Source organism: Orycteropus afer, unplaced genomic scaffold (assembly GCF_000298275.1).
Source record: "Orycteropus afer afer isolate SDZICR_OR568_19922 unplaced genomic scaffold, OryAfe1.0 scaffold00024, whole genome shotgun sequence".
Lineage (NCBI taxonomy): Eukaryota > Metazoa > Chordata > Mammalia > Tubulidentata > Orycteropodidae > Orycteropus > Orycteropus afer.
The window spans coordinates 12500734-12525282 of NW_006921611.1; the positions used below are offsets into that span (position 1 = coordinate 12500734).

At 42.3% G+C, this 24549-nt stretch overlaps 1 protein-coding gene across 1 annotated transcript in view; it reads right to left on the minus strand.

Annotated features, from left to right (window-relative positions):
* ANK1 (ankyrin 1) overlaps positions 1 to 24549 on the minus strand; it is a 348995-nt gene that overhangs the window by 17544 nt on the left and 306902 nt on the right. Inside the window, exons 28-38 of the mRNA XM_042783661.1 lie at positions 24077 to 24231; positions 23490 to 23701; positions 22470 to 22674; positions 21974 to 22070; positions 21283 to 21511; positions 19428 to 19553; positions 19181 to 19300; positions 17102 to 17180; positions 16356 to 16430; positions 14448 to 14579; positions 12621 to 12767 (exon numbers count right to left, since the gene is read on the minus strand). Coding sequence (XP_042639595.1) covers positions 12621 to 12767; positions 14448 to 14579; positions 16356 to 16430; positions 17102 to 17180; positions 19181 to 19300; positions 19428 to 19553; positions 21283 to 21511; positions 21974 to 22070; positions 22470 to 22674; positions 23490 to 23701; positions 24077 to 24231 — 1577 coding nt within the window. The remainder of the gene's footprint in view (positions 1 to 12620; positions 12768 to 14447; positions 14580 to 16355; positions 16431 to 17101; positions 17181 to 19180; positions 19301 to 19427; positions 19554 to 21282; positions 21512 to 21973; positions 22071 to 22469; positions 22675 to 23489; positions 23702 to 24076; positions 24232 to 24549) is intronic.

Genomic DNA, 24549 nt, shown 5'->3' on the forward strand with positions numbered 1-24549 from the left:
TTGGACTGGTACAATAAAGCTGCTAGCCTGTATGGACGTGTGTTTTCTTTTCTCTTGATAAATATCTAGAAGTTAAATGGCTAGATTATATGGTAGTATGTGTTTATCTTTTTAAGAAATGACCTATGCATTTTCCAAAGTGGTTGTGCCATTTTATATTCCCACTAGGAGTGTATGAGAGTTCCAGTTCCTCTATATTCTCATCAGGCCTTGGTTTAATTTTAGCCATTTTAACAGATGTGTAGTAGTATCTCCTTGCAGTTTTAATTTGCATTTCCTTAATGACTAGTAGTATTGAACACCTTTTCATGTGCTTATTTGACATCTGAATGTCTTCGGGGGCAGAGGAGTATCTAGTATGGCAGGTATGGAATGTGCCCTGGAGGGTACCAATGAGCAGTTTCTATTTGCCATCACAGTCCCATTGCCAGCTGTGAGAAATCATCCAGCAATTTAAAACTAATTGCCTTAGGTGCTATTTTCCGTAGATATTCCTCTCTTCTGGGTAAGGTTCTATTCTAATCTTTTGCCCATTTTAAAAATCAGTTTGTTTGTTTTCTTATTATTAAGTACTGAGGGTTCTTTATATACATACATTCTGAATGAAAGCCCTTCATCAGATTATTATTTTGCCAATATTTTCTCCCACTCAATGGCTTGTCTTTTCATTTTAGAACTTGATGAACTCTAATTCATTAACTTGTTCTTTTATGGATTGTGTTTTTGGTGTTGTATCTAAGACATCTTTGCCTTTCCCAAGGTCTCTAAAGTTTTCTGTTAGAAATTTTAAAGCTTTACGTTTTACATTTTATCTATGATCTACTTTGAGTTAAATTTTGCAGATAATGTGAGGTATGAATTCAAGTTCATTGTTGCATAAGAATATCCAATTGTTCCAGCACTATTTGCTGAAAGATGGTCCTTTCTCCACTGAATTGGTTTTCTTTGTACCTTTCTTGAAAATCAGTTGTTCTCACATGTATGGATGTTATTTCAGGAATCTCTATTCTGTTCCGCTGATTTATCTATCAGCATGCCAATAAAAGGAGCTCTGGTAGCGTAGTGCCTAAGGCACTTGACTGCTAATCAGAAGGCAGGTGGTTCAAACCCTCCAGCCACTCCTCGGAAGGAAGGTTGAGCAATCTACTTCCCTAATGGTATCACCTCGGAAACTCAAAGAGGAGTCGCTATGAGTCAGGTCTGACTCGACAGCACATAGCAACAACAACATGCCAATACAGGTTGGTGGTTCAAACCCACCACCCACTCCGCAGAAGCAAGATTGGGCAATCTACTTCTGTAAAGATATACTGCCTCGAAAACCCAGTGGGGTCACTATGAGTTGGAATCAAATTGATGGCTGTGGGTTTTTTTTTTTTTTTTTTTTTTTAATGCCAATAATAGGTTACTAATGTAGTGATTACTGTAGCTTTATTTCTGGTGGCATAATGCCTCAGGTATTTGACTGCTAATCAGTGATACTGCCTTGGAAACCCAAGGAGGGGTAGCTATGAGTCGGGACCAACTCGACAGCAGTGTTTTTTTTTTGTTTGTTTGTTTGTTTGTATAATAAATCTTGAAGTCAATTAGTGTGAGTTCTCCAACTTTGCTCTTTTTCAAAGTTATTTTGAATATTCTAGGTCCTTCCCATATGAATTTTAGAATAATTTCATCAATTTCTACAAAAAAGTTGCTGGGATTTTGATTGGGATTATATCAAATTTATAGATAATTTTAGGGGGAGTTGATAGGTTAGCAACATTGAGTCTTCTGACCCATCAGAAAAATATATATCTACACTTATTTAGGTCTTTAATTTGTCTCAGCAATGTTTTGTAGTTTCCATCATATGGGTTTTTTACATCTTTTGTCAGATTATCTTCAACTATTTCAATTCTTTTATAAATGATAGTGTTTTTAATTTCAATTTCCAATTGTTCATTACTAGTATATAGAAATTAAATTGATTTTTATATATTGAAATTGTATCCTGGAACCTTGCCAAATGCAAACTCACTTACTTATTAGTCTTTTTTCCCCCCTGTAGGTTTCATTGGGTTTTCTACATGGGTGACCATTGTCATCTGTGAATAGAGACAGTTTTACTTCTTCCTGTCCAATTTGGTTGTGTTTCATTTTTCTTACTTGCCTTGCTATATTGGCTAGAACTTGAATGCAACATTGAACAAAAGTGGTAGGAATAGACATTCTTATCATGTTATTGAATTTAGAGAGAAACCATTCAAAATTTCACCATTAATATGATGTTAGCTTTAGATTTTTTACAGATGCCCTTTATCAGGTTGAGTGAGTTCTTTTATATTCCTATTTTGCTGGAATTTTTTTTTAATTTTTAATAGGAATGGAAAGTTGGGTTTTGTCAAGTACTCTTTCTGTAGCTATTGCAATAATTACATGGTTTTTCCTTCTTAGTTTGTTAAATGGTGAAATATGCAGATATAAGACTGTTAAACCACTCTTGCATTCATTGCTCAAATCCCACTTGGTCATGACATTTTATCCTTTTTATATATTATTGGATTTGATTTGCTAAAATTTAGTTTAAATTTTTTGTGCATATATTTATAATGGATATTGATTTGTAGTTGTCTTTTCTTGTAATGTCTTGTGTTTTCTATGTCAGGGTAACCTGGTTTCATAGAATGAGTTGGGAAGTTGTATCTCCTTTTCAGGTTTCTAAATGAGTTATTTCTTCCCTAAATGTTTGCTAGAAATCATCAGTGAAACCATCTCACCTGAAGTTCTCTTTGTAAGAATATTTTTAACAGACTCAATTTTCTTTAATACATATAGATTCAGGTGATCTGTTTCTTCTTAAGTTTTGGTAATTTGTGTTTTTCAAAGAATTTGACAATTTCACTTATTTTTTAATTTATTGGTACAAAATTGCCATTTTCCCTTACTATCCTTTCACTACCTGTAGAGTCCATACTAGCATAGTGGCTAAGTCACTTGCCTGCTAACCAGACTGCTGGGGGTTCAAACCCACCAGCCACTCCTCGGAAGGAAGGTTGGACAATCCTACTTTCGTAGTGATACTGCCTCGGAAACCCAAGGAGGGGTCACTATGAGTCGGGGCCGACTTGACGGCACATAACAACAACAACAACAAGAACAACAAGAGTACATAGTGGTGTTATATTTCTTATTCTTGATACTTGTAATTTTTAATCTTTTTTTTTTTTTTTACCTCCTGATCACCCTGGCTGGAAGCTTACCAACTTGATTGATCTTTTTGAAGACCCAGCTTTTGATTTCATTGATTTTCTCCAGTGTTCTCTGTTTTAAATGCCATCGATTTTCACTCTATTGTTGTTAGTTGCTATTGAGTCAATTCCTACTCATGATGACCCTGTGTGTTACAGAGTCAAATGGTTCCATGTGTTTTCTTGGTTGTAATCTTAATGGAAGCAGATCACCAGGCCTTTTCTTCTATGATATCACTGGTTTGGTTCAAACTGCCAACCTTTAGGCACAATTGCAAAAACCATTTGTGCCACTTTGTGAGCTGCCATTGAATTGGCCTGTGACTCATGGAGACCCTGTGTTATAGAGTAGAACTGCTCCACAGGAGTTTCTTGGCTGTGATCTTTATAGAAGCTATTCAGCAGGTGTTTCTTCTGCTATATGGGTTGAATTGCCAACCTTTAGGTTAGCTGCCAACTGCAAAATGCTTGAGTCACCTAGGTTCCTGGTTTTCACTCTGATATTTACTATTTCATTTCTTCTACTTACTTTGGATGCAACTGCTCTCCTTTTCTAATTTCTTAAGATGGAAGCTGAGGTCATTGACTTGAGAATTTTTTCTTTTCTAATGTAGACATTTAATGCTATAAAATTCTCCCTAAGAACCATTGTAGTGGCATCTCCAAAATTTGATACCTTGTATTTTACTTTTCATTCAGATAAAAGTAATTCCTAATTTCCCTTCAACCCATCAGTTATTTAGAAGGGTGTTATTTACATCTTTGTTTGGTGAGTAGTGACTGGGATCTTAAAAGTTTGCAAGCAGCCATCTAGATGCAACAATGGGTCTCTCCTCATCCAAAGCAAAGAAGAATGAAGAAAACCAAAGATGCATGGAAACAATTAGTCCAAGCAAGTGGTACACCATGTGATCCTCAGCTTATATGACTATGAGACCAGAAGAACTAGATGGTGCCTGACTACCACTGTCAACCACTTGGAGGGGGCTCTACATAGGAGATCCTGAATAGAGTTGGAGAACAATATGGGACAAAACTCAAAATCACTGAACAACAACAACAAAAAGGGACCAGGTTTGCTGGTCTGATGGAGTCTGGTGGAAACACTGAGACTATGGCCCCTGGCTGCCCTTCAGGTCTGAAACTGAACCCACTCCTGTGACTTCCAGCCAAACAACAGACAGGCATATGAGCGAACATTTACATTAGGTAGATAACGTGCTTGGAGAGCTCAATCATGGAAGAATAGAAGGCTATATATGCACAGAGAGACAGCCTGGGGGGCAGGAGTGCATGGGAGGGAAGGACACAGGGAAGAGGTAACTATGGGGAGGAAGTGAGAGGGCAGCTGTTACATTGTGGGAAATTGCAGTCAATGTCATGAGACAAAGTGTACATGAGCTGCTGTATGAAGAGTGAATTTTCTCTGCAAACTTTCACCCAAATTACAATAAAAATTAAAAAAAAAAAGAAGGGTGTTATTTAGTTTTCAAAAACTTGTATTTTCTCCCCAGATATTTGTTGTTAGTATCTAATTTAATTACATTGTGAACTGAGAAAATATTTTGTATGACTTGAATCCTTTTAAATTTATTGAGACTTGTTTTATGATATAGGATATGGTCTATTGTGGTAGATGTTCCAGGTGCAAGTGAAAAGAATGTGATTTCTGCTGTTACTGGAATGTTCTGTAGATGTCAATTAGATCAAGTTGGATGATACGTCTTCCATACTCTTACTGAGTTTTCTACCTGTTTTATTAATTATTGAGAGAAGGGTACTGAAATCTTCCATTATATTTGTTTTTATCTATATCTACTTGCAATTCTCTCAGATTCATGTATTTTGAAGTTCTGTTATTAGGTGCATAAACACTTAGGCTTGTTGTGCTGGCAAAGAATACTGAATATACCATGTACTGCCAGAAGAATGAACAATCCCCAGAATGTTCCTTAGAATGAGGATGGCGAGACTCCATCTCATGTATTTTGGACATGTTATCAGGAGGGATCAGTTCCTGGAGCAGGGCATCATAGTTGGTAAAGTATATGGTGAATAAGAGGAAGACCCTCAACAAGATGGACTGACACAGAAGTTGCAACATAGCAACGGTTGTGAGGCTGGTGCAGGACTGGGCAACATTTCATTCTGTTGTGCATAGGGTTCCTATGAGTTGGAACTGACTCACCTAACAACAATGTTCCCTTGATAAACTGACCAATTTGTCATGATGAAATTATTTTATTTATCTCTGGTAATATTCTTTGTTCTGAAATCTACTTTGTCTGATGCTAATATAAACTCTCCAGCTTTATTTTGATTAGTATTAGCAGGTTTTATCTTTTCCTATCATTTTACTTTTAAGCTATGTGTCTTTATATTTGCAAGCTTTTCTTGAAGATAGCATACAGTTGGGCCTTAATTTTGCATCCAGTATGACCATCTCTGCCTTTTAATTAGGGTATTTTGTTGTTGTTGTTGTTATGTGCCGTCGAGTCGGCCCCAACTCATAGCGACCCCTCCTTGGGTTTCCGAGGCAGTATCACTACAGAAGTAGGATTGCCCAACCTTCCTTCCGAGGAGTGCCTGGTGGGTTTGAACTGCCAGCCTTCTGGTTAGCAGTCAAGTGCTTTAGCCACTATGCTACCAGAGCTCCTAATTAGGGTATTTAGAACATTTATATTTAATGATATAATCACTATGGTTAGATTTAAATCTATCACTTGCTATTTTCTATATATCCAATGTTTTTGTTTCTTTTCTTCTCTTTTTCTGCTTTCTTTGGATTAGTTGGGGAAAAAAATGCATGATTTTTTATCTCTATTTCTTTTGATGGTCTGTTAGCTATAACTGTTTGTTTTATTATTTTAGTGGTTTCTTTAGGCTTTAATGTATAAATATGTATTCTAACATACTCTACTTTGAAGTATTGTTATAATACTTGGCATACAGTATAAGAACTTTATAGTAATATACTTCCATTTCTCCCCCCTGACTTTTGTGCTATTGTTGTTGTGCATTTTACTTTTATGTATGTTGTAAACCTGACATTACATTGTTATTATTTTTCTTTAAACATCCAATTATCTTCTTAAAGGTACTTAAATAATGAGAAAATAAATTTTATATATTTACCCCGTAGCTAACATTTCTGGCACTATTCATTCCTTCACGTGAATCTATATTTCTGTTTGGTTTCATTTTCCTTTGGCCTGAAGAATGTTTTTAAAACATTGCCTTTAGCATGGGTCTCCTGGTGATAAATTATTTCAGCTTTTGAATTTCTGAAAATGTTTTTATTTTGCCTTTATTTACATATTTTTAAGGATATCTTTCATGGTTGCCATTATTTTTGAAAGTTATTTTTGCTGGGTATAAAATTCTAGGCTACATTACAGATATTGTTCTTTTCTTCTTTAAAGATGTGGTGTACTTTAAAGATGCTTTTCCACTGTCTTTGGACTTGCATTATTTCTAATGAAAAATATAATGTCCTCCTTATTTTTATTCTTTGGTCCATATTTCTTCTCCTGTCCCCTCTGGCTGCTTTTAAGAGTTTCTCTTTATCACTGCTTTTAAACAGGTGTTTATAATCCACCTTGGTGTAGTTCTTTTTATGTTTCTTGTGCATGAGGTTAGTTGTAGTCTCTGATCTGTGTGTTTATAGTTTTCATCAAATTTAGAAAAAAAAAAATTGGCCATTATTTATTCAAGTACTTTTTCTGCACCCTCCTCTTTCAGGGACTATAATTTCACATATTTTCTAAAAATTCACTGCTATCGAGTTGGATCCAACTCATAGCGACCCTTCCTTGGGTTTCTGAGGCAGTATCACTATGGAAGTAGATTGCCCAACCTTCCTTTTGAGGAGTGGCTGGTGGATTTGAACTGCCAGCCTTCTGGTTAGCAGACAAGTGCCTTAGGTAGTACACCACCAGAGGTCCTTCACATATATCAGGTCACTTAAAATTGTCATATAGCTTACAAATATTTTTTATTATTTTCTTTTCTCTCTTCTTGCATTTTGGAGAATTTATACCACCATGATGTCTAGTTCACTAATCTTCTGCATGGTCTAATTTCATATAATATATTTTTCATCCTACACATCATAGTTTCCATCTCTAGAATATCATTTTTCTTTAAAAAAAAAATCTTCCATGTTTTTACTTAGATTCTGAGCATCTTAAATGAAGTTATAATAACTATTACCATCCTTGTCTGCTAATTCAAACATCTGTGTCAGGTTTGGGTCAATTTCAAGCAATTGATTTTTCTCCTCATTATTGGTCATGCTTTCCTGCCTCTTCATATGCCTGGTGATCTTTAACTAGATGACTGGCATTATGAATTTTACCTTGTTGGGTGTTGAATATTTTTGTATTCCTATAAATATTCTTGAGATACTTTCTGTTATGCAGTTAATTACGTGGAAACACTTTGATGCTTTTTAGTTTTGCTTTCAAGATTTATTTGTCAAAACCAGAGCAGTGTCCAGTCTTGGGCTACTTATTCCTCATTTCTGAGGCAAGAACTTGTGTACCTAAGCAATGTTTGTGAATGATCAGTTGGCTGTTAGAAATAATTGATAAATACTCAAGTGAATACTTAACTGAGGACACTCTGCCTATCTCTTTGTTGCAGCTTTCTCCTCTCTGGTATTTTATCTTAGGAACCCTAGCCCCTTGGTCTTGCTGGACTCTCAGCAACTTCTCTCAATTCAGGAAGTCTATCTGGGTTTCCTTTCCCTATGCCATGATCTAGAAACTCATGAAGGCAGTAAACTGGGTAATTACAGGGCTTACCTCATTTATTTCTCAGCTCTTATGAATTCCTATTTTTTTTTGTCTGATGTCCAATGTGTTGAAACTGTTGTTTCATATATTTTGTTCATTTTTTGGTCATTTCAAGTAAGATGGTATATCCAGTCCCTGTTACCCCCATCTTGGCCAGCAGTGGAAGACCTGGATGCATCTTAATCAGCCCCTCTGATAAGGCCAGATGAAAAGTCTATCATTTCTTTGAGCCTCAGTAAGCTTGAAGAGGACTAAGAGAAGGCAACTGCTGGCCACAAAAGACCTGAAGCTCATTCTCGGGTATTCTTTGTGACTTTTCCACACACACAACCTCCCCGGGACTTCCTTGCTTATGTTTATCCTGAAGCCCCTGTCCTGGTAACAATAGTTAGAGTATATGCATAGATGGTCCCTCTAAATTTCCAGAGGACCCCCCCCCCCCCCCCCCACACCCACACCCACACAAGCCTGAATCTGGGGCTGAAGTGACCATAATCCTGGTGTTGGTAGGGACTATTATTAAATTGGCACTCACTAAGGCCCAAACACATCCTTGTGAGGAACATCTATTAGTCCCATGAGACCCTACCACACCTGGCTCACCAGCCCATCCCTCAGCCTAGCCTGGAGTTCCATTTTGGGGAAATCCCATATGGCTTTGGGGAAGAGCACAGTCAAATGGTTCCTCCTCTAACAGCTTTGTTAAGCTTCCCTCCCCAGGTTTTTCTTCATCTCAGGTTATCACCCTTATTCTCTGCTAATTCCAAGGTGATGACTGTCCTTTTTTGTTTAATGTCAGTAGCAAGCTAGACAAGGGGATGCACAGACATTCTAGTCTTAGACAGGAGCCATACTTCACTAGTTTTGTTCATTGAAAGTTGATATAAATAAAACACCCTTATTTATTTCCAAGTGGACATTAATACATGTTCAATTCATTTATCAAATCAAGCTGATAAATGTGTGTATGCAATGTCCACCTTTTCTTTTATATGAGAAATCTGTTCTATTTTATTTTCAGGAACATGCCAATTTTGTTGCTTTATAGGCAATTTTTTCCTTCATGTTTATTTCAAGGGCCTCTAGGTATTCTCACCTGTGCAGGAGAAGCAAACCTGGCTTATTGATTTAAAACCCCCTCTGCTCTGGCCAATCCAGGTATATAAGGCAAGAGGATCCACAAGGGAAGGAAAATAGACCTAAGGTTTCTAGTTCCCTGACACTACCTGCTTTTCTCAGACTCACAGGAAGCTCAGAGCAACAAATTACTGCCCCTAGTCCCTGTGGCTTCATTAACAAGGCTCTGACAAGCAGAGAAATGAGGTATAGCACAAAGGAGCTAAGGTGATGACTGGGACCATCAGTCTAGAAGGGCTAGGCTGACCAGGACACGTCATCATGTGACCATGCCCAGGAGAAAGCCAGACACATTGCAGGAGGCTGCTGTTTTCCCACCCCTGTATATTTGATCCTTCCTGCTTCCTTCTTTCCAGACCAGAAAGGCACCCACACATGGGATGGTCTTCCTGGGATAGGGAAGACAGCATGAAAATACACAGAAACCAATTCTGGTCCCCAACAAGGCAGACTGGACTAAGGTGAGCATCTAGTTATGAGTGTTTGCTCTGGGCTGTGAGTAGGGTGCACAGTGAGGTACAGTCTGTGTCTGTCAGGATACCTGAACTGAAAAGGAGGCTCAGAAAGAGCTGAAGAGGTTGCACAGAGAAGCCAGGACTTACAGAAGTGTTCCATTTGCATCAAATCAACAAAACAGGGAGAGGAATCTTTTGAAAACATAAGCTACATAACGTCACTGTTTTGCTCAAAATCTTCCAATGGCTTTCCAGCTCACTCTCAGCAAAACCAGTGATAATCTATAGGAGCTGCCTCCTACTTTTTCTCTCTGACCTCCTCTCCTGCTCTTTCTGCCTTCCACACTCTGCGGCAGCCCCTTTCTTCTGTGAACATGCCAGGCATATCCCAGCCTCGAGGCTATTATACTGGCTGTACTCTTTCCCTAGATATTGACATGGCTCACTCTCTCATCTCCTTCAAGTCTTTGCTCAAATACTACCACTCCTACCACAAACTATTCAATCCCCACAATCTCAACACCCCTGAACCCCCTTGCCTGGATTTCTTTTTCTGCACATTTCTTACCACCTGCTAGCATAGGATATAATTTACCTACATATCATGCTATTGTCTGGCTCTTCTAATAGAACATCTAAGAAGGCAGAGTTTTTCAGCTGTGTGAGAACTGAATGATCTCCCCTGCCTACAACAGTGCCTGGCATGTAGCTGGGAGTTAAAATAATTTGCCAAATGAACTGATCAACTGAAACATATATATATATATATATATATATATATATATATATGCATCATCTCATCCTGATGCATATAGGGACACAGTCCCATAGAGGTGTTTATGACACTGTTGAAGCACTACAGTCTCTAGGTCTAATGGGAGCTATGAGTCCTATGCCCAATGAGAGATTTTCATAAATGTCTAGGTCCATAACTGCCTTGTTTATACTCATACAATTCTAATGGCATGTTGTCCTGTAGGTACACAATTGAGGCTCAGTAAAAACTTGCTGATTTGACTTTACTGAGCATTGGAGTCATTAAAAAACCCAACCAAAATGGTTGAAGTGGCAAACATTGTTATATATTTCTTTTACCACAATTAAAAAATAAAACAAAACCCAACTAAGGGATCAATTATCACATAGGGAAGCGGAGTGTCTTATTATGTGGGTTTCCCAAAGTTTGCACCATTCCTCAACACCTTTCCTTTTCTCCTCTATAAAAGAAAGGTGGCCTATTAAGTAGTCCCTGAAATGCTTAAGCTAGCTGCCCTGAGGGAAGGGTCCTTGAGTGTGGACCACTGTCTCAGAGTCTCTATGGTGGTTCTGAAGAGTGAGCAGTGCACAATATACAACCAGGACAAGGAGGCACAACAACAGATCCCTGTGCACACGCACGCACATACATGGATGCCCACAGACATAGCCATGAGACGGGGCAGGGAGGGAAGTGTTAGGAGTCTTTCATGGCATGCATCTGTTGGAGACTGACAGCTCTTAACACCTGGCCAAGGTGGAGACAGTGGAGACAGGCAGTGCAAGAGAATGAGCAAACTAGAGGTCAAGATCAAGATGAGGTCAGAGGCAGAAGAGTGAAAAGACAAGAACTGACTGACATACAATGAGTCCTGCATTTGATGGTTCTAGATAGCATGTTTCAGGAGACACAGGACACAGGAGAGAGAGAAATGTCAGGGGCTCAGCATGCACAGACTGCACTTGGCTGGAAGCCTCACAGAAGAAGGAGGCCCAGTGCCCAGCCCCACCTAGAACTCATTCGCTGTCATTTCTTCTGTCATGCTGGTGGTCAGGTGTACCAGAGAACAGTGCATATGTGCATGGCCTAGGAAGCCCATTAAAACTGGGATCTTGGGGAGCATAAACATCACAATGTCCACAATGTCCAGGGTAACATATTAGGCAGTAAAATGTTTTCCAGAATTTCTTCTCAAGTTCTGTAAGGAATCTTGGAGATTGAACCCAATCTCCTAATTTTAGAGGAGAGACAACTCAGCCACATAGGGAGTTGGCTGGAAAGAAGGGACTAGAACCCATACCTCTTCACTCCTAGACCCATGTTTTTCCCACCACAGTGAACTGATGTTGAAATGAGACCTCTGCTCTGTGTCTGTACCCACTGATTAAAGAGCAAGGACCAGGAGAGGGAGCAAGTGAAGAGGGAGTGGGGAAAACCCAAGCCCCAGGTTCTTCATGCAACTGGCTGTTTCCACTGCTGCTTCAAGGAGAGCTGCCTTCAATAAGAGGTAGCAACAGTGGGGCACGAGGGACAAAGATCAAAGTCCCCTTAGGCCTCCTCTCCTTGGGTCAGGTCACACTGGAGGCTCCATGCCATGTTGAACCACATCAAAAAGAGTGAGAGGTAAAAGATGGAAAGAGAAAAATGGAAAGAGAGAAAAGGAGAGAGACTGGATTCAAAGAAAAGTAAATCTCTTAGCTCAGATGTGGCCACAAAAGACTTTAAACACCATCCAGCTAATCTACATCAGGCCTTGGGCAAGAATCTCCAAGCCCTTTCCTTCTCAGTCATTGGGTGTTTACAGCTGAAATATTTCATAGTCACAATTCCTTATCTTTCAGGCGAGGACAATGAAGCCTCAAGAGGACCTACATCTTGTTCGGAGCTATATAGAGAGTTCGTAGATACGTAGGGACAAGAGTCTAGTCTGTCGCTTTCTTGGGTCAAACTGTTCCCTGCTACATCAGGCTCTACTGGGACCCCAGCCTGGTCACTGATCATCAGGCAGCTCTCTCCACATGGTCACAGAGCTAGGAAGCACTGCCAAGGACACTAGCCTTCATAGGAGTGCACACAACCTGCCTCCCTCAGTCACCTCTGCTCACCTGGGCATTAGATGCTGACAAACCCCCCAACAATGCGCTAGATGACATCAAGGGATAAAATCTTGTGTACAGGGGACTTCAAGTGCTAGTTCCTGGAAGGGAGGGCCCATCTATGCCCCCACCTCATTCCAGAAGACACTCACCATTCATCTGAGAGGGTGACAATGAATAGTCCCGGTCGGTGTGCCTGCGCTCTGGTTTCAGATTACGGCTTTGTCTGCCAGAGCCCTCCAACATATTCACGATCTCACTCCGGTCAATGTTCCTCAGGGCTGTGTAGAGATTCTCCACTGTCAGGGAGCAGACAAGAGCAGGTACTTAAGGAGTGAACTGTCATTATTCTGGGGCAGCAAGGGAATGTTGCATGGGCTCTGGAAATTAGGCCAGAAGGGGAAGATGTGAGAAGGGAGATGATTTATGTTTTCAGAAGATGGAGGCATCCCTCTTTGGTGAGAATCAAAACAAACTGCCTCTTTGGAGAATTTTTGTTTGTTTGTTAACAGTTTAACAGATCTTTCCAAAGGCTGTTGTTGTTGTTGTGTGCCATCGAGTTAGATCCAACTCATAGCTGGACCCAACTCATAGTGACCCCTCCTTGGGTTTCTGAAGCAGTATCACTACGGAAGTAGATTGCCCAACCTTCCTTCTGAGGAGTGGCTGGTGGATTTGAAACCGCCAGCCTTCTGGTTAGCAGTCAAGTGCCTTAGGCACTACGCTACTAGAGCTCCTTTAGGAGTAGCCAATTTTAAAGCATGAAAAGCTTGTTTTCGTAATCTAAGAGGAGTACTATAAGAAAATAAAGGTGTGAATGACTGGATTCTGTCTGTCCTTTTGAAATGCTTGGTCCTTGCAAGGTGATTTGGGATGCAAATGTACACACTCAATTTCCTTTTGTGTTTCTTGGGTATGTGAGTTTGGTTGGCAAAGAACTGAGAAGACAGTGAGAGACAAATCTTTCCTCCGGATTGGAGAAAAAGATGCCCCTAGAATGAGAACTTCTTCAGATAGCCTAGCCTCATTCCAACTCTATCCTGAGAGGACAGTACCCATGTGTTTGAGAACTTTGGCAGGAAGACTTCAAAGATGAGAGTCACACACCCTGCATATATGCTGGAACCTAGGGGTCCCAGTGCAATTTTTATCTTATTCCAAGGATGAGAGGAAAGACCAAGGCCAAGATTCTAGGGAAACTTGGTAAGAGTGGCAAGAAGACCTAGTGACCCTGAGGTGTGTATGTGTACAGTGTGTGTGTGTGTGTTATGGATTGAACTGTGCCCTCTAAAAATAAGTGTAAGAATCCTAACCCTGTGGATACAATCCCATTTGGGAATAGAATTTTCTTTGTTATGCTAATGAGGACATGTCAGTATAGTGTGTGTCCTAAACCTTATTACTTCTGAATGATATAAGGAGCAGCATAGACACAGAGATATACAAGCACAAATGGGGTAGGAGAGATACTATGTGAAGATCACCAAAGAACCAAGGATTACCGGCTACCTGAAGCTGAAATAGACAAAGAAGGACTTTACCCTAGAGCCACTCTAAATTTAGACTTCTAGCCTCCAGAATTGTGAGAAATTTCTGTTCTTTAAAGCCATACATTAGTGATATTTCTGTTATAGCAGCACTGAGAAACTAAGACTGTGTGTGTGAGAGAGAAAGAAAAGAGAGACATATTGATTGATTCCCAAAAGGCCAACATGACAAATGGAATTAGAAGAAAGTGGCACTTGACTGCTAACCAGAAGGCTGGTGGTTCAAATCCACTAGCCACTCCTTGGAAAGAAGGTTGGGCAATCTACTTCCGTAGTGATACTGCCTTGGCAACCCAAGGAGGGGTCGCTATGAGTCGGGTCTGACACGACGGCACATAACACCACCACCACCAACAACAACTCCATCAGTAAGGAGTAGGTCCAGGCACATGCTTTGGAATGAGAAGGCTTTCTCAACTTAAAGGTACTGACTCTTTGCATTTTTTCCTTCACGGATGACCCAGAGGTTCAGCAAAGCTGCACTTTGTTCCAATAAGGAGTTGGGATTTTCTACACGGATCCTGTTGATGTCTTCCACACTGAACTGCAACTCCCGGGCCAACTCTGCAAGCAAAGGACCAAGACGTGAGCTAAGGCCATACATTCTACCCAGCTCTGCTCAAGCTCACAAGACAGCAGCAGTGGAATGGGGGTGTTGGGATGTGAGTACATGCAATTCAAGAACAGTTCTTTGGATTTGGTATTTCTTCTTACCAAGAAATACTAGGTGAAATGCAATCAAATCTTTGCACCCACAGAAAATGGGGTGGGGGCAACTCAATAAATTGCTGTTGAAAGAATGAATGAATGCATTCCCATTCCCTCTAGTACATCAAGTATGAGATGATGGACTCAGCTTCAGCCAGGTTAGCAAATTACCCAAGGTCACAGAACAAGTTAGTACGAGAGCCAGGAGTGAAACAGCCTGCTGATCTCCACTTTAGTGCTGTTCATCCTGTTTATACTTCTGTTTATGCAGGATGCCACTTCCTTTCCCTCAAGAATCAATTATAACGGGAATGCATTTAGGTAACTCTGTATCTCGGTATTTACGTTTCTTCAGGGAAAGGCATTATTTACATTTAAAATGAAAATACAAATTGCCATCTGAATGCAAGGCAATAACATGGAAGTTAGCTCTTCCCACCTCCCATTATTTTTATTGTTATATCCCACAAGTGCTTTAGAAGGGAAAACAGCATCAGAGTCTAATTTCAAGGATGAGGAAGATTAGAGGGAAAGCAACAGTGAGAATCAGAATGGGCATGTATGACACACTCACTATACACACACTCACACACACACACACACACACACATGAAGAAGTGGCAATAACCAGTTGCCATTGAGTTGATCCCGTCTCATGGTGACCCCATATATGCCAGAGTGGTACTCTGCTCCATAGGCTTTTCCATGATTTTCAATAGTTTTTCTTTCAAGGTGCCTTGGTCCACCCAAGGCACCAACCTTTTGGTTAGCAGCTGAGTGAGTTAATCATTTGGACCACCCAGGGACTCCTAAGAAGTGGCAATAGATAGTGGTTTAAAGAATGAACTGTCCTGAACTTTTGACTTTGCGTTACACTGCCTTTCAGCAAGTTCTTACTAAGGTTTCTGAACGTGTTTAAAATGCTCTGCAGGGTGACTAAGTGGAGGACATCCATTCATATAAAACGTTAACACAAAAAATGGGGAGAATTAAGTTATAGGATCAGTGGTTGAATAAAAAATCATTGTGAGTATTTTGATCTTTAATTACATTTTGCCTGTCTACCTCCTTTTAAATAAGATCCACCCCCATTGTTGATGGGACTTCTGGTAGATGTCAGCTTCAGCCAGAGATTTTAATGAAAAACTTTGACTTTCTCTTCTCTACCCTCCTTCCCCTCCATAAAGCCAGACTTTGTGGAAAGGCAATGTACAGAGTAGAGGAAGCAGTGGACCGGCACTCAGGAGATGCAGTTTTGGTTTTTGTGTCTGTTTCTCTGGGCTCTGTCACTAACTAGCTACCCAACAGTAAGGTGGAACTCAGTTTTCCCATCTGCAAAATGAGATGGACTAGACAAACTTTAAAATCTCTTAGAATATAAAAAATCGATGCTTTCCTTTAAGGGGAATTCAAATGGAAATAGAGGAGGGAGGGAGCACCCCCTTTCCATTGGTACCCAGGGCCTGCTTGAGGAACAGACACATCCAACACCATCACAAATCAAGATCCACTACAGAGGGCTGAAGAGAGGGTCAGAAATGCTTTCACTAATGATGGCTCATTAAGCAGCAGGAGGTATGGGGGTACATGAAACAGACAAAGTGCTTTAATGTCTTAAATTCCTGGACTCACCTGCCCAGCTGAGGCCAAGGTGCTCTGATATAATAGCCATTTTCATGTCTGCTTGGTCTGTCCCACTGAGGAAACCTGGCGAGAAGCAGGGGATTTCATTTAGTAGGCTTGGCAGGACACAACCTTGATAGGCATCAAGAACTGACAACTGGTGGGTGCCTAGATTATGTGATGGGCCTCAGTGTACCCTGGATTGATTGCTAAACCTGTAATAGCTAGGTGGGACTCTAGTCAAAGGCTCTACATGCTGTAACCATAGTGGGCTCAGTAAATCCACATCAATGACAGAGCTCTTGCTAAACCTATCGCCATTGAGTCGATTCTGATTCATGATGTTAACCCCCTGTGTTACAGAGCATCTTGATGGCTGTAATTTTTATGGAACCAGACCATTAGGCCTTTCTTTTGTTATGCTGCTGGATGGGTTCAAACCACCAGCCTTTAGGTTAGCACCAAACCAAGCCCATTGCTATAGAGTCTTATCTGACTCATAGTGACCCCTCCTTGAGTTTCCAAGGTGGTATCACTATGGAAGTAGATTGTCCAACCTTCCTTCTGAGGAGTTGCTGGTGGATTTGAACCACCAGCCAGCCTTCTGGTTAGCAGTCAAATGCCTTAGGCACTATGCTACCAGTAGACAAGCTCAAATCATTTTCACTACCCAGGGACCTAGAGCCTTTGCCAGTGGGAGAGGAAGTGATGTCATTCACAGCTTTCTTGGAAAGAAAGTAAGCATATATAATTACCCAGTGTTGATTCACTGAGAATGCTGTATCTCAGGGCCAGGGGTGTCAAAGTCCTTCTCCTATCATCAGCTCCACTCCCCTACAGAAGAAAGAAAAAGAAAGGGTGATTTGGGTTCTGGGCTATTCCACTGGTCTTGAAGAAGGGGATTTGAACTATGAGGGTAGAGAACAATGACCTTGGTTTTGATAAACAGTAGCTCTATTTCTTTGGATGCATAACAGAAAGAAGTGTGGAAAGAGATGGGAGTAAACGAACGTTGATAAAGTTCACGTTATTTTATTAATAATTACAATAATAATGGCAAACTTTTGTAGCAGTTATCATTGTGAAGCCCTGTTTAGTACCTATGAGGTAGGTATTATTATTATTTTCATCTCATCAATGAGAAAACTGAGGCACTGAGTTCAGTAAATTGTTCAAGGTCACCCAGCTAATAAGTGGTGGAATTGGAGTTGGAACTTTTATTAAAAGCAAGTATGGATTACTTTCTGCTCAAAAGACTCAATTCTGATATCAGCCCCAGGCAGTAGACTGGGTTAACCCCTGGCACTGTGGAAAAGCACCCAGATGCTTTCCCAAAGCTGCAGGGGATCCTCTTTTGAAACAGAAGTTGGTTCACCATGGCCCTCAGAAAGAAAACAGAATTTGAGTCATGAATGCGTGAATGTAATCTTGCTTCTTTTCTAGTTTAGCAATGGAAAGCTAATAATTAGAAAAAACAACAGCAACCAAACATCATCAATAAAAAGACATGGAGACATTATGATCATCCAAAGTTCCTCATATAGGTGGTGACTCATAGTTTTACAAAACCCCCTGCCATCAAGTCAATTCCAACTCACAGCAACCCCCATTGAGTTTCCAAGACTATAAATCTTTACAGAAGTAGATTGTCCCATCTTCCTTCTGCAGGGTGGCTGGTGGGTTTGAACCACCAACCTTCTGGTTAGCAGTCAAATGCCTTCTAAATGAACATACTTGGTCAAGAGTCTTTTGCTGAGCTCAAAAAACTGGTTATTTGTAGGACTGAGGACACCAGGGTTCTCTTCTTTTGAGGGCCTAGCACCCTGGGGGAGATGAGAAAGTAAATGGAAAAGAGGCCTAATAAAAGCTACCGAATGGCCAGATAACCTTCAGCAATTCAGGACCTGTTTCTAAGCCTCAGAGGCCTTAGAGAAAGAAGTTAAAGAAGATGCTTTTAAGGTTTCTTCTAACCTTACCATTGGTCTTCATTATCTAGTGCTGCTATAACAGAAATACCACAGGTGGGTGGCTTTAACAAACAGAAATTTATTCTTATTTTAGTTTAGGGGGCTAGAAATCTGAATTCAGGGTGTCAGCTACAGGAGAAGGCTTTCTCTCTCTGTCGGCTCTGGGGTAATATCCTTGTCATAAATCTTCCCCTGTGTCTAGAAGTTTCTCAGCACAGGGACCCCAGGTCCAAATGATGTGCTTTGCTCCTGGCTCTTTTCTTGGTGGTAGGAGGTTACCCTTCTCTGCTCCCTTCTCTCTCTTTTTATTTCTTATAAAATAAAAGGTGATGCAGGCCACACCCCAGGGAAATTCCCCTTATACTGAAACAGGGCTGTGACCTGACTAAGAGTGTTGCATCCTACCCTAATGATTGGCTGATCGTATCCATTCACATCATGGGGGATGATTACATCATTACATAACTGCCAAGTTACATCATTGCATAATTGACAAACCAGTGATAATCATGGGCCAGCTAAGCTGACACATATTTTGGGGGACACGATTCAATCCAGGACACCATCCTAGAGCGCTCAGGGCCCACAATGCAAATATGTGTATCTTCCTCTAACACTGACTGTTGGCTCTTTGGGTCATATGACCAAAGCTTGACTTAGCTTTTCAGAAAGGGCCCAACACATTTTCCCTACTAAGCTACAGACAAATGCCCAGAGGAAAGAGAAGAACCATTCTGTACCTTCAGAAATTCAAATGTAGCTTTTCAGTAGGACAAGGCCCTTTAAAAGTGGGTTCTGTTTTGAGATGTACTTAGGGGATCCCATTTCTGGCTGAGGGGGCCTGATCAGGTGGACCAGCCAGCTCACCTTGGTGCAGGGTGGCATGGTGATGTTCAAGTGGCAGAGAATGTGCTGGGTGTCCTCATATTTCATTGCCTTGCGCAGAAATGACAAGGACCCTCCTGGTTCTCGACTGCTGTCTCGCACCTAAATTCAATTACACAAAAGAAAGATTCAGAAGTTGTTTTATAGGCCACCAGTCTGCAAGGTGTAGAGATTTCAGTCTCCCAAACTTTCTAGACCCAGGCAGGAGGTCAGCAAGGGATGCTGGCACCTTTACAGGTATCGCCAAACGGTTCTCCCGAAATGACTGGAAGTGGAAGCTCCGCTGCTGGGCAGCTTTTTTGACTGGTACCAGGTTCCCAGAGAGTTCTGCAAATAGGGGCATTCCTTCCAAAACCTATAGGAAGGGAAAAGCAAATACAACCTGTCAGGTAGCAATACCCAAGTAGTCTACTGTTAATCTTTGACCCTTCCCTTCCCAAGATACACCCTTTCTACAGCTAAGGCACAGATGGCATGCTCTGAGAAATTCTCCTATTTGTTTTGGAAAATGCTTTTATTTCCTAGATTATGATGAATGAGGCATGCTTCCTAACTTCAGGGAGTTTTATAATAAGCAAGATCTTCATGTATCACTGTGAATTTTACCAGGACTATTATCAGAGTACACTAGCATGTCAGAACTCAGCTTCTGAAAACCTGGATCTGTATTAATGTTCATCCAAAATTTTGTCATTTATGAGAAGTACAAGAAGGACCACATTATACTTTAATCTCACTGATACTAATAATCCCAGATGTGTATGTATGCTTTCAACTGAGAAGTTATCATTAACTCATTTGACCAGAAACCAAAACCTTTTGTTAGCAGCCAAGCACTTAACAACTCCAGGGCTCCTGAAATAATTTGATAGTTTAGGAAATTGAAGCCTTGCCTAGTTAATGCCCAAAAGAGGATTAAAACCAGGGCTCAGCATTCCAGCCCAATGTTCTTTCTTCCCCTAGAAGGCTCAGCCCAGGCTGAGGCCACACTCTGGAAATTGTTGTTGTTGTTGTTATGTGCCATCAAGTCAGACCTGACTCACAGCGACCCTTCCTTGGGTTTCCAAGGTGATATCACTACAAAAGTAGATTGCCCAACCTTCCTTCCAAGGAGTGGCTGGTGGGTTTGAACTGCCAACCTCCTTGTTAGCAGTCAAGTGCCTTAGGCACTACGCTACCAGAGCTCGTACACTCTGGAAAGGTCCTCGTATATTGCATATTTTAATATGCCACAGTATCCTGGAACCAGTGATAGGTTAAAATCTAGTCCCCATTTCTTTACTCACATTATAATCTAGCCCTTTTCCCTACTTTCCCATCTGGGTACTATCAAAACCCTAGCACAGTAGTTACAAGTGTAGACCCTGGTCTCAGTTTTCTTGGATAAATCCTTTCTCTACCATTTACTAGTTGGGTGACCTTGAGCAAGTGACTTCACCTCTCAACTTCAGTTTCCTCATCTGTAAATTGGGGATAATAAAAGTACACAGTTATGAGAATTTAATTTGCTTATCTAGTTAAGCATTTTTATGAGAACCTGGTACCTACCCCAAGCCAAACCCACTGCCATAAAGTTGATTCCAACTCCTAGTGACTCTATAGTACAGAGCAGAACTGCCCCTTAGGGTTTCCTAAGGCTGTATTTTTATTACTATTATTATTTTTTTGGTAAGTCTTTATGGAAGCAGACTGCCTCATCTTTCTCCTGCAGAGCAGCTAGTGGGTTCAAACTGCTGACCTTTTGGTTAGCAGACAAATGCTTTAACTGCTGCACCACTAGAGCTCCTGCCTGGTATCTAAGAATTCAGTAAATGTCAGCTCTTTATTATTACAAATCATAGGCTCTGCTACTTCCCCTCAGATACATAACTTTGCACACTTTGGTCAAAGGTTCTTCAAGATGGGAATCAAAGAAGGGAATCAAAGACACAAACCCTCTCCTCTACAGAGGTAGGGTTTTCTGATGACACTGGGTTACAACATTCACTGGGAGTGCTGCTCTCCTAGCTCTGGAGGTTTTGTCTCAATTTGAGAAGTCAGGAGGGCCTGTGAGTTTCAGGAACAAAGGCAGCTGGGAGCAGTACCTCAATGTCCCTGCTTCGGGCCACCTCGACGAAGTTCTCATGCTGCTCCAGTGTCTTGTCCACTTTATCGTCTGTCATGCAGTAGCAGCGCAGCCGCCCTTCTCGGGGGTCATTCATCTTGGCAAAGATGACAAACTTGGCCATATAGGGCACCGCAGTAAGCTCCTTGTACAGCAGAGTGGCAAAATTCACAGCCTCAGCAGTCCGAGGACAGTCTGACAGCCAAAACCTAAAAATGGACGGTTTATGATAAAGCGGAATCTCTGGCTGGTGCAAAAGGTTAATATACTAGGCTGCCAACTGTAAGGTTGGAGGTTTACGTCCACTCAAAGGCACCTTGGAAGAAAGGTCTGAAGATCTACTTCTGAAAAATCAGTCATTGAAAACTCTGTGGAGTACAATTCTAATCTGACACGGGGTTGCCATGAGTCAGAATCGACTGAAGGCAGCAGGTTTAGTTATAAAGCATATTCCAAATACCTGATGGAGAGCTTAATTTCTACCCAGAAGGGAGCTATCTGTCTGTGAGTCTAACACTCATGGTGGCTCAGGAAGGCTTCCTCTAAGAGGAAAGGGGCAGCAGAGGAATCTTGCAGAGAGCAGGTTGGGGCACAAGAATGGCTGCACTGCAGGGGCAGCACCAACCCCCAAAATCTCAGCACCACTGGGCTGGGCGGAGATAGTATCTCACCTGGCAGAGACGTTGGTGGTGAAGTTGGCATACTCGTTGGCATACACCAGCTTGGTTGTGCCTGTTATATCTTCCCACTGGGCTTGATCTGTTCCTCCTGCAACAGGAACAGAAATGAAGCTGAGGGAACCTCTTCAGAATGTGCAGGACTGAAATGCTAAGGACTGAATGTGCAAAAGCAGAGATGGGCATGTCTGGCTGAGGCCCACTTGGTCTATAGCTCTGAGCACACCTTTATTCTCTCGCTCTCCCCTTCTTTTGCTAGCAATCTGCAACAACTTCTCCTCAGGATCAGGGAGCTCTTACACAGAGGGTGTGGTCTTTTATTCAGATGGCTCATGCCTCCATCTCTTCCAAGAGCACATCACCCCAGAGAAAACCAACAAAGAGTGAGAAGATGGCCAGCTTCTCCTCCTCCTGCCTCCCCCACCCCAGTGTCTGCTGGAAGGAGCTCTTCTGCAGAGAAGACAGGACAGAGGCAAGAGGGCATGCTCACCAATAACACTGCAGAGCAGGCGCAGGCTGGTGGTGTCCCCCTCCCCACTGTCCCGTGGGTTGTCTGTCCACGAAGGAGGGAGTGGGATCCGAAGCCCTATGGGGCGGTGGAACTTCCGGCGCCGAGGCTCTACAGTGACAATGGGGCTGAAGGTGGCCTGGTTGCCCAGGAGTTTGGTGACTAGTTCGTCGGGTACCGGCTGGGCCTGAGGAATGTCAAAGGTAGGATGTTCAACTCCAGGACAAGAGAGGAGCTTGTTGGAGAGGAGGCAGGCACCATTGTCCCCAAGGGGAGAGTACGGCCTATCTACTCACAGGGCAAAGGTTTCTCTTGGGATCTCCACTACTATTGTTCTTGTCATTGATCTAATTTTTCATTCTGTCTATCTATTTCTTGTCATTGGTCTAAGTTCTCTCCTTAGGGCCTGCCCCAGGTCTGATATCACTGTCTAGCTCTCCTCTCTGGTCTCTGCTGCTTCCCATTCCCAGGACCTTACTATCTCTGCTATGCCTTACAATTGGCTCCAGGAAGGGATCTGGAATTCCCTGATATTGAGCATGGCTGGAACACTGGTGGGTTAGTGGTTAAAGCACTTGGCTGCTAACCAAAAGGTCAGTGGTTCAAACTCACCAGACACTCCATGGGAGAGGTGGTCTGTTTCTGTAAAGATTTATAGCTTTGGAAACCCTATGAGGCAGTTATACTCTGCCCTATAGGGTTGCTATGAATCGGAATTGACTCGATGGCAGTGGGTTTAGTTTTCCAGTTTGAGCACAGCTGGTGTGGGGTGTAATGTGTTATCTGGGGCCTTTTGCAACTTAACAGAGAATATCCTGACTCATCTCCACCCCAACCAACATTCTTTTGACCCTGAAGACCAGCTCTCTCATTGGAATATTAAGATAGCAGTGTGAGGACGTGATGGGAACAAGGGGCAGTCTTCCTAAGGGCCAGAAGTTCTTCCACCCACCATGCACTGCAAGTGGGGGGTGTCCCAGCTGGCCTGGGAGGGTGTGTCACCTGTAGAGCTAGCTTCACTCTCTTGGTGACAGCATTTTCTGGGAATGTGGCCTGCACCAGGGGGACCAGCTTGCTCTTCAGAGAGCCTCCTTCAGGGCCGATGGTGTCGTAGTCCTGGCAGAGTCGGGACATGATCACGAAGTACAAGGGGAAGTCGGTGGTGATGATGCGGCAGACTCTCTTCTTCTCCAGCTCCTCCAGGCTGCCCAGCTCTGCAATCACACAGGGAGGGCCCCCCACAGACACTCTGAGTACAGGCTCAACCCCACTTCATGTCCCCAGAGCCTCTTCATCCTTGACTTGATGTATCTGCCCTCCCCAGCAGCCAGCAGTGGGGAAGGAGGCTGATGGCCTGGAGAGAGACACCCTTGAGTCCAGGTCAGTAGAAGGTGTTAGGGCTGTAGACATCTGAGCACCTCTCAGATGTCCTAGGCATCTATAGCTTGGCCAAATGGGGCCATTTCTAGCCTTTCAGGGTCCCCCAAACTCCAGGCACCCCAACAGCCCACCCCAAAAGTACAACCTCAAATCCCATCTTCCAGAAGGAGGAAGGAGCACACTGCCCTGGAATCTGTGGGGCTCATCACCTTCGTCCATCCCGTTGAGGATCTGATCCAGGTAGCTTTCTCCATAGCGGCTCTTATGCTCCTTCCATACGGAACCATTCTCACTTCTCAGAACCACAAGCTCTCGGTCCCCACGACCATGGGAGGCGAAGTGTGGGATCTCCACGATCACTGGGCTGGGGGCAAGGACAGAGCAAATGATGGGGGTGGGATGCAGACATGCTCTCCATATGGGGGGGAGGGAGGCAGAGAGAAGGGTAGGGCAGTCAGGCTCCTGCCTGGAGGGAGGGGGTCTTGCAGCTACAATGGGGACCCCACCTACTAGCAGTTCCCTACAGTGGAATGGGAATGTGCCAGCCTTAGGCCCCTGGAATGTTCTGCAGCCCCTCTCATTTGCATCAGTCTGTCAGTGTGGCAGGATAGGTAGGCTCAACCTCACTTCACACAGGAAGACTTTTCTGCTCGTGGCCATGCAGCCATTTGTCCAAGGCTCA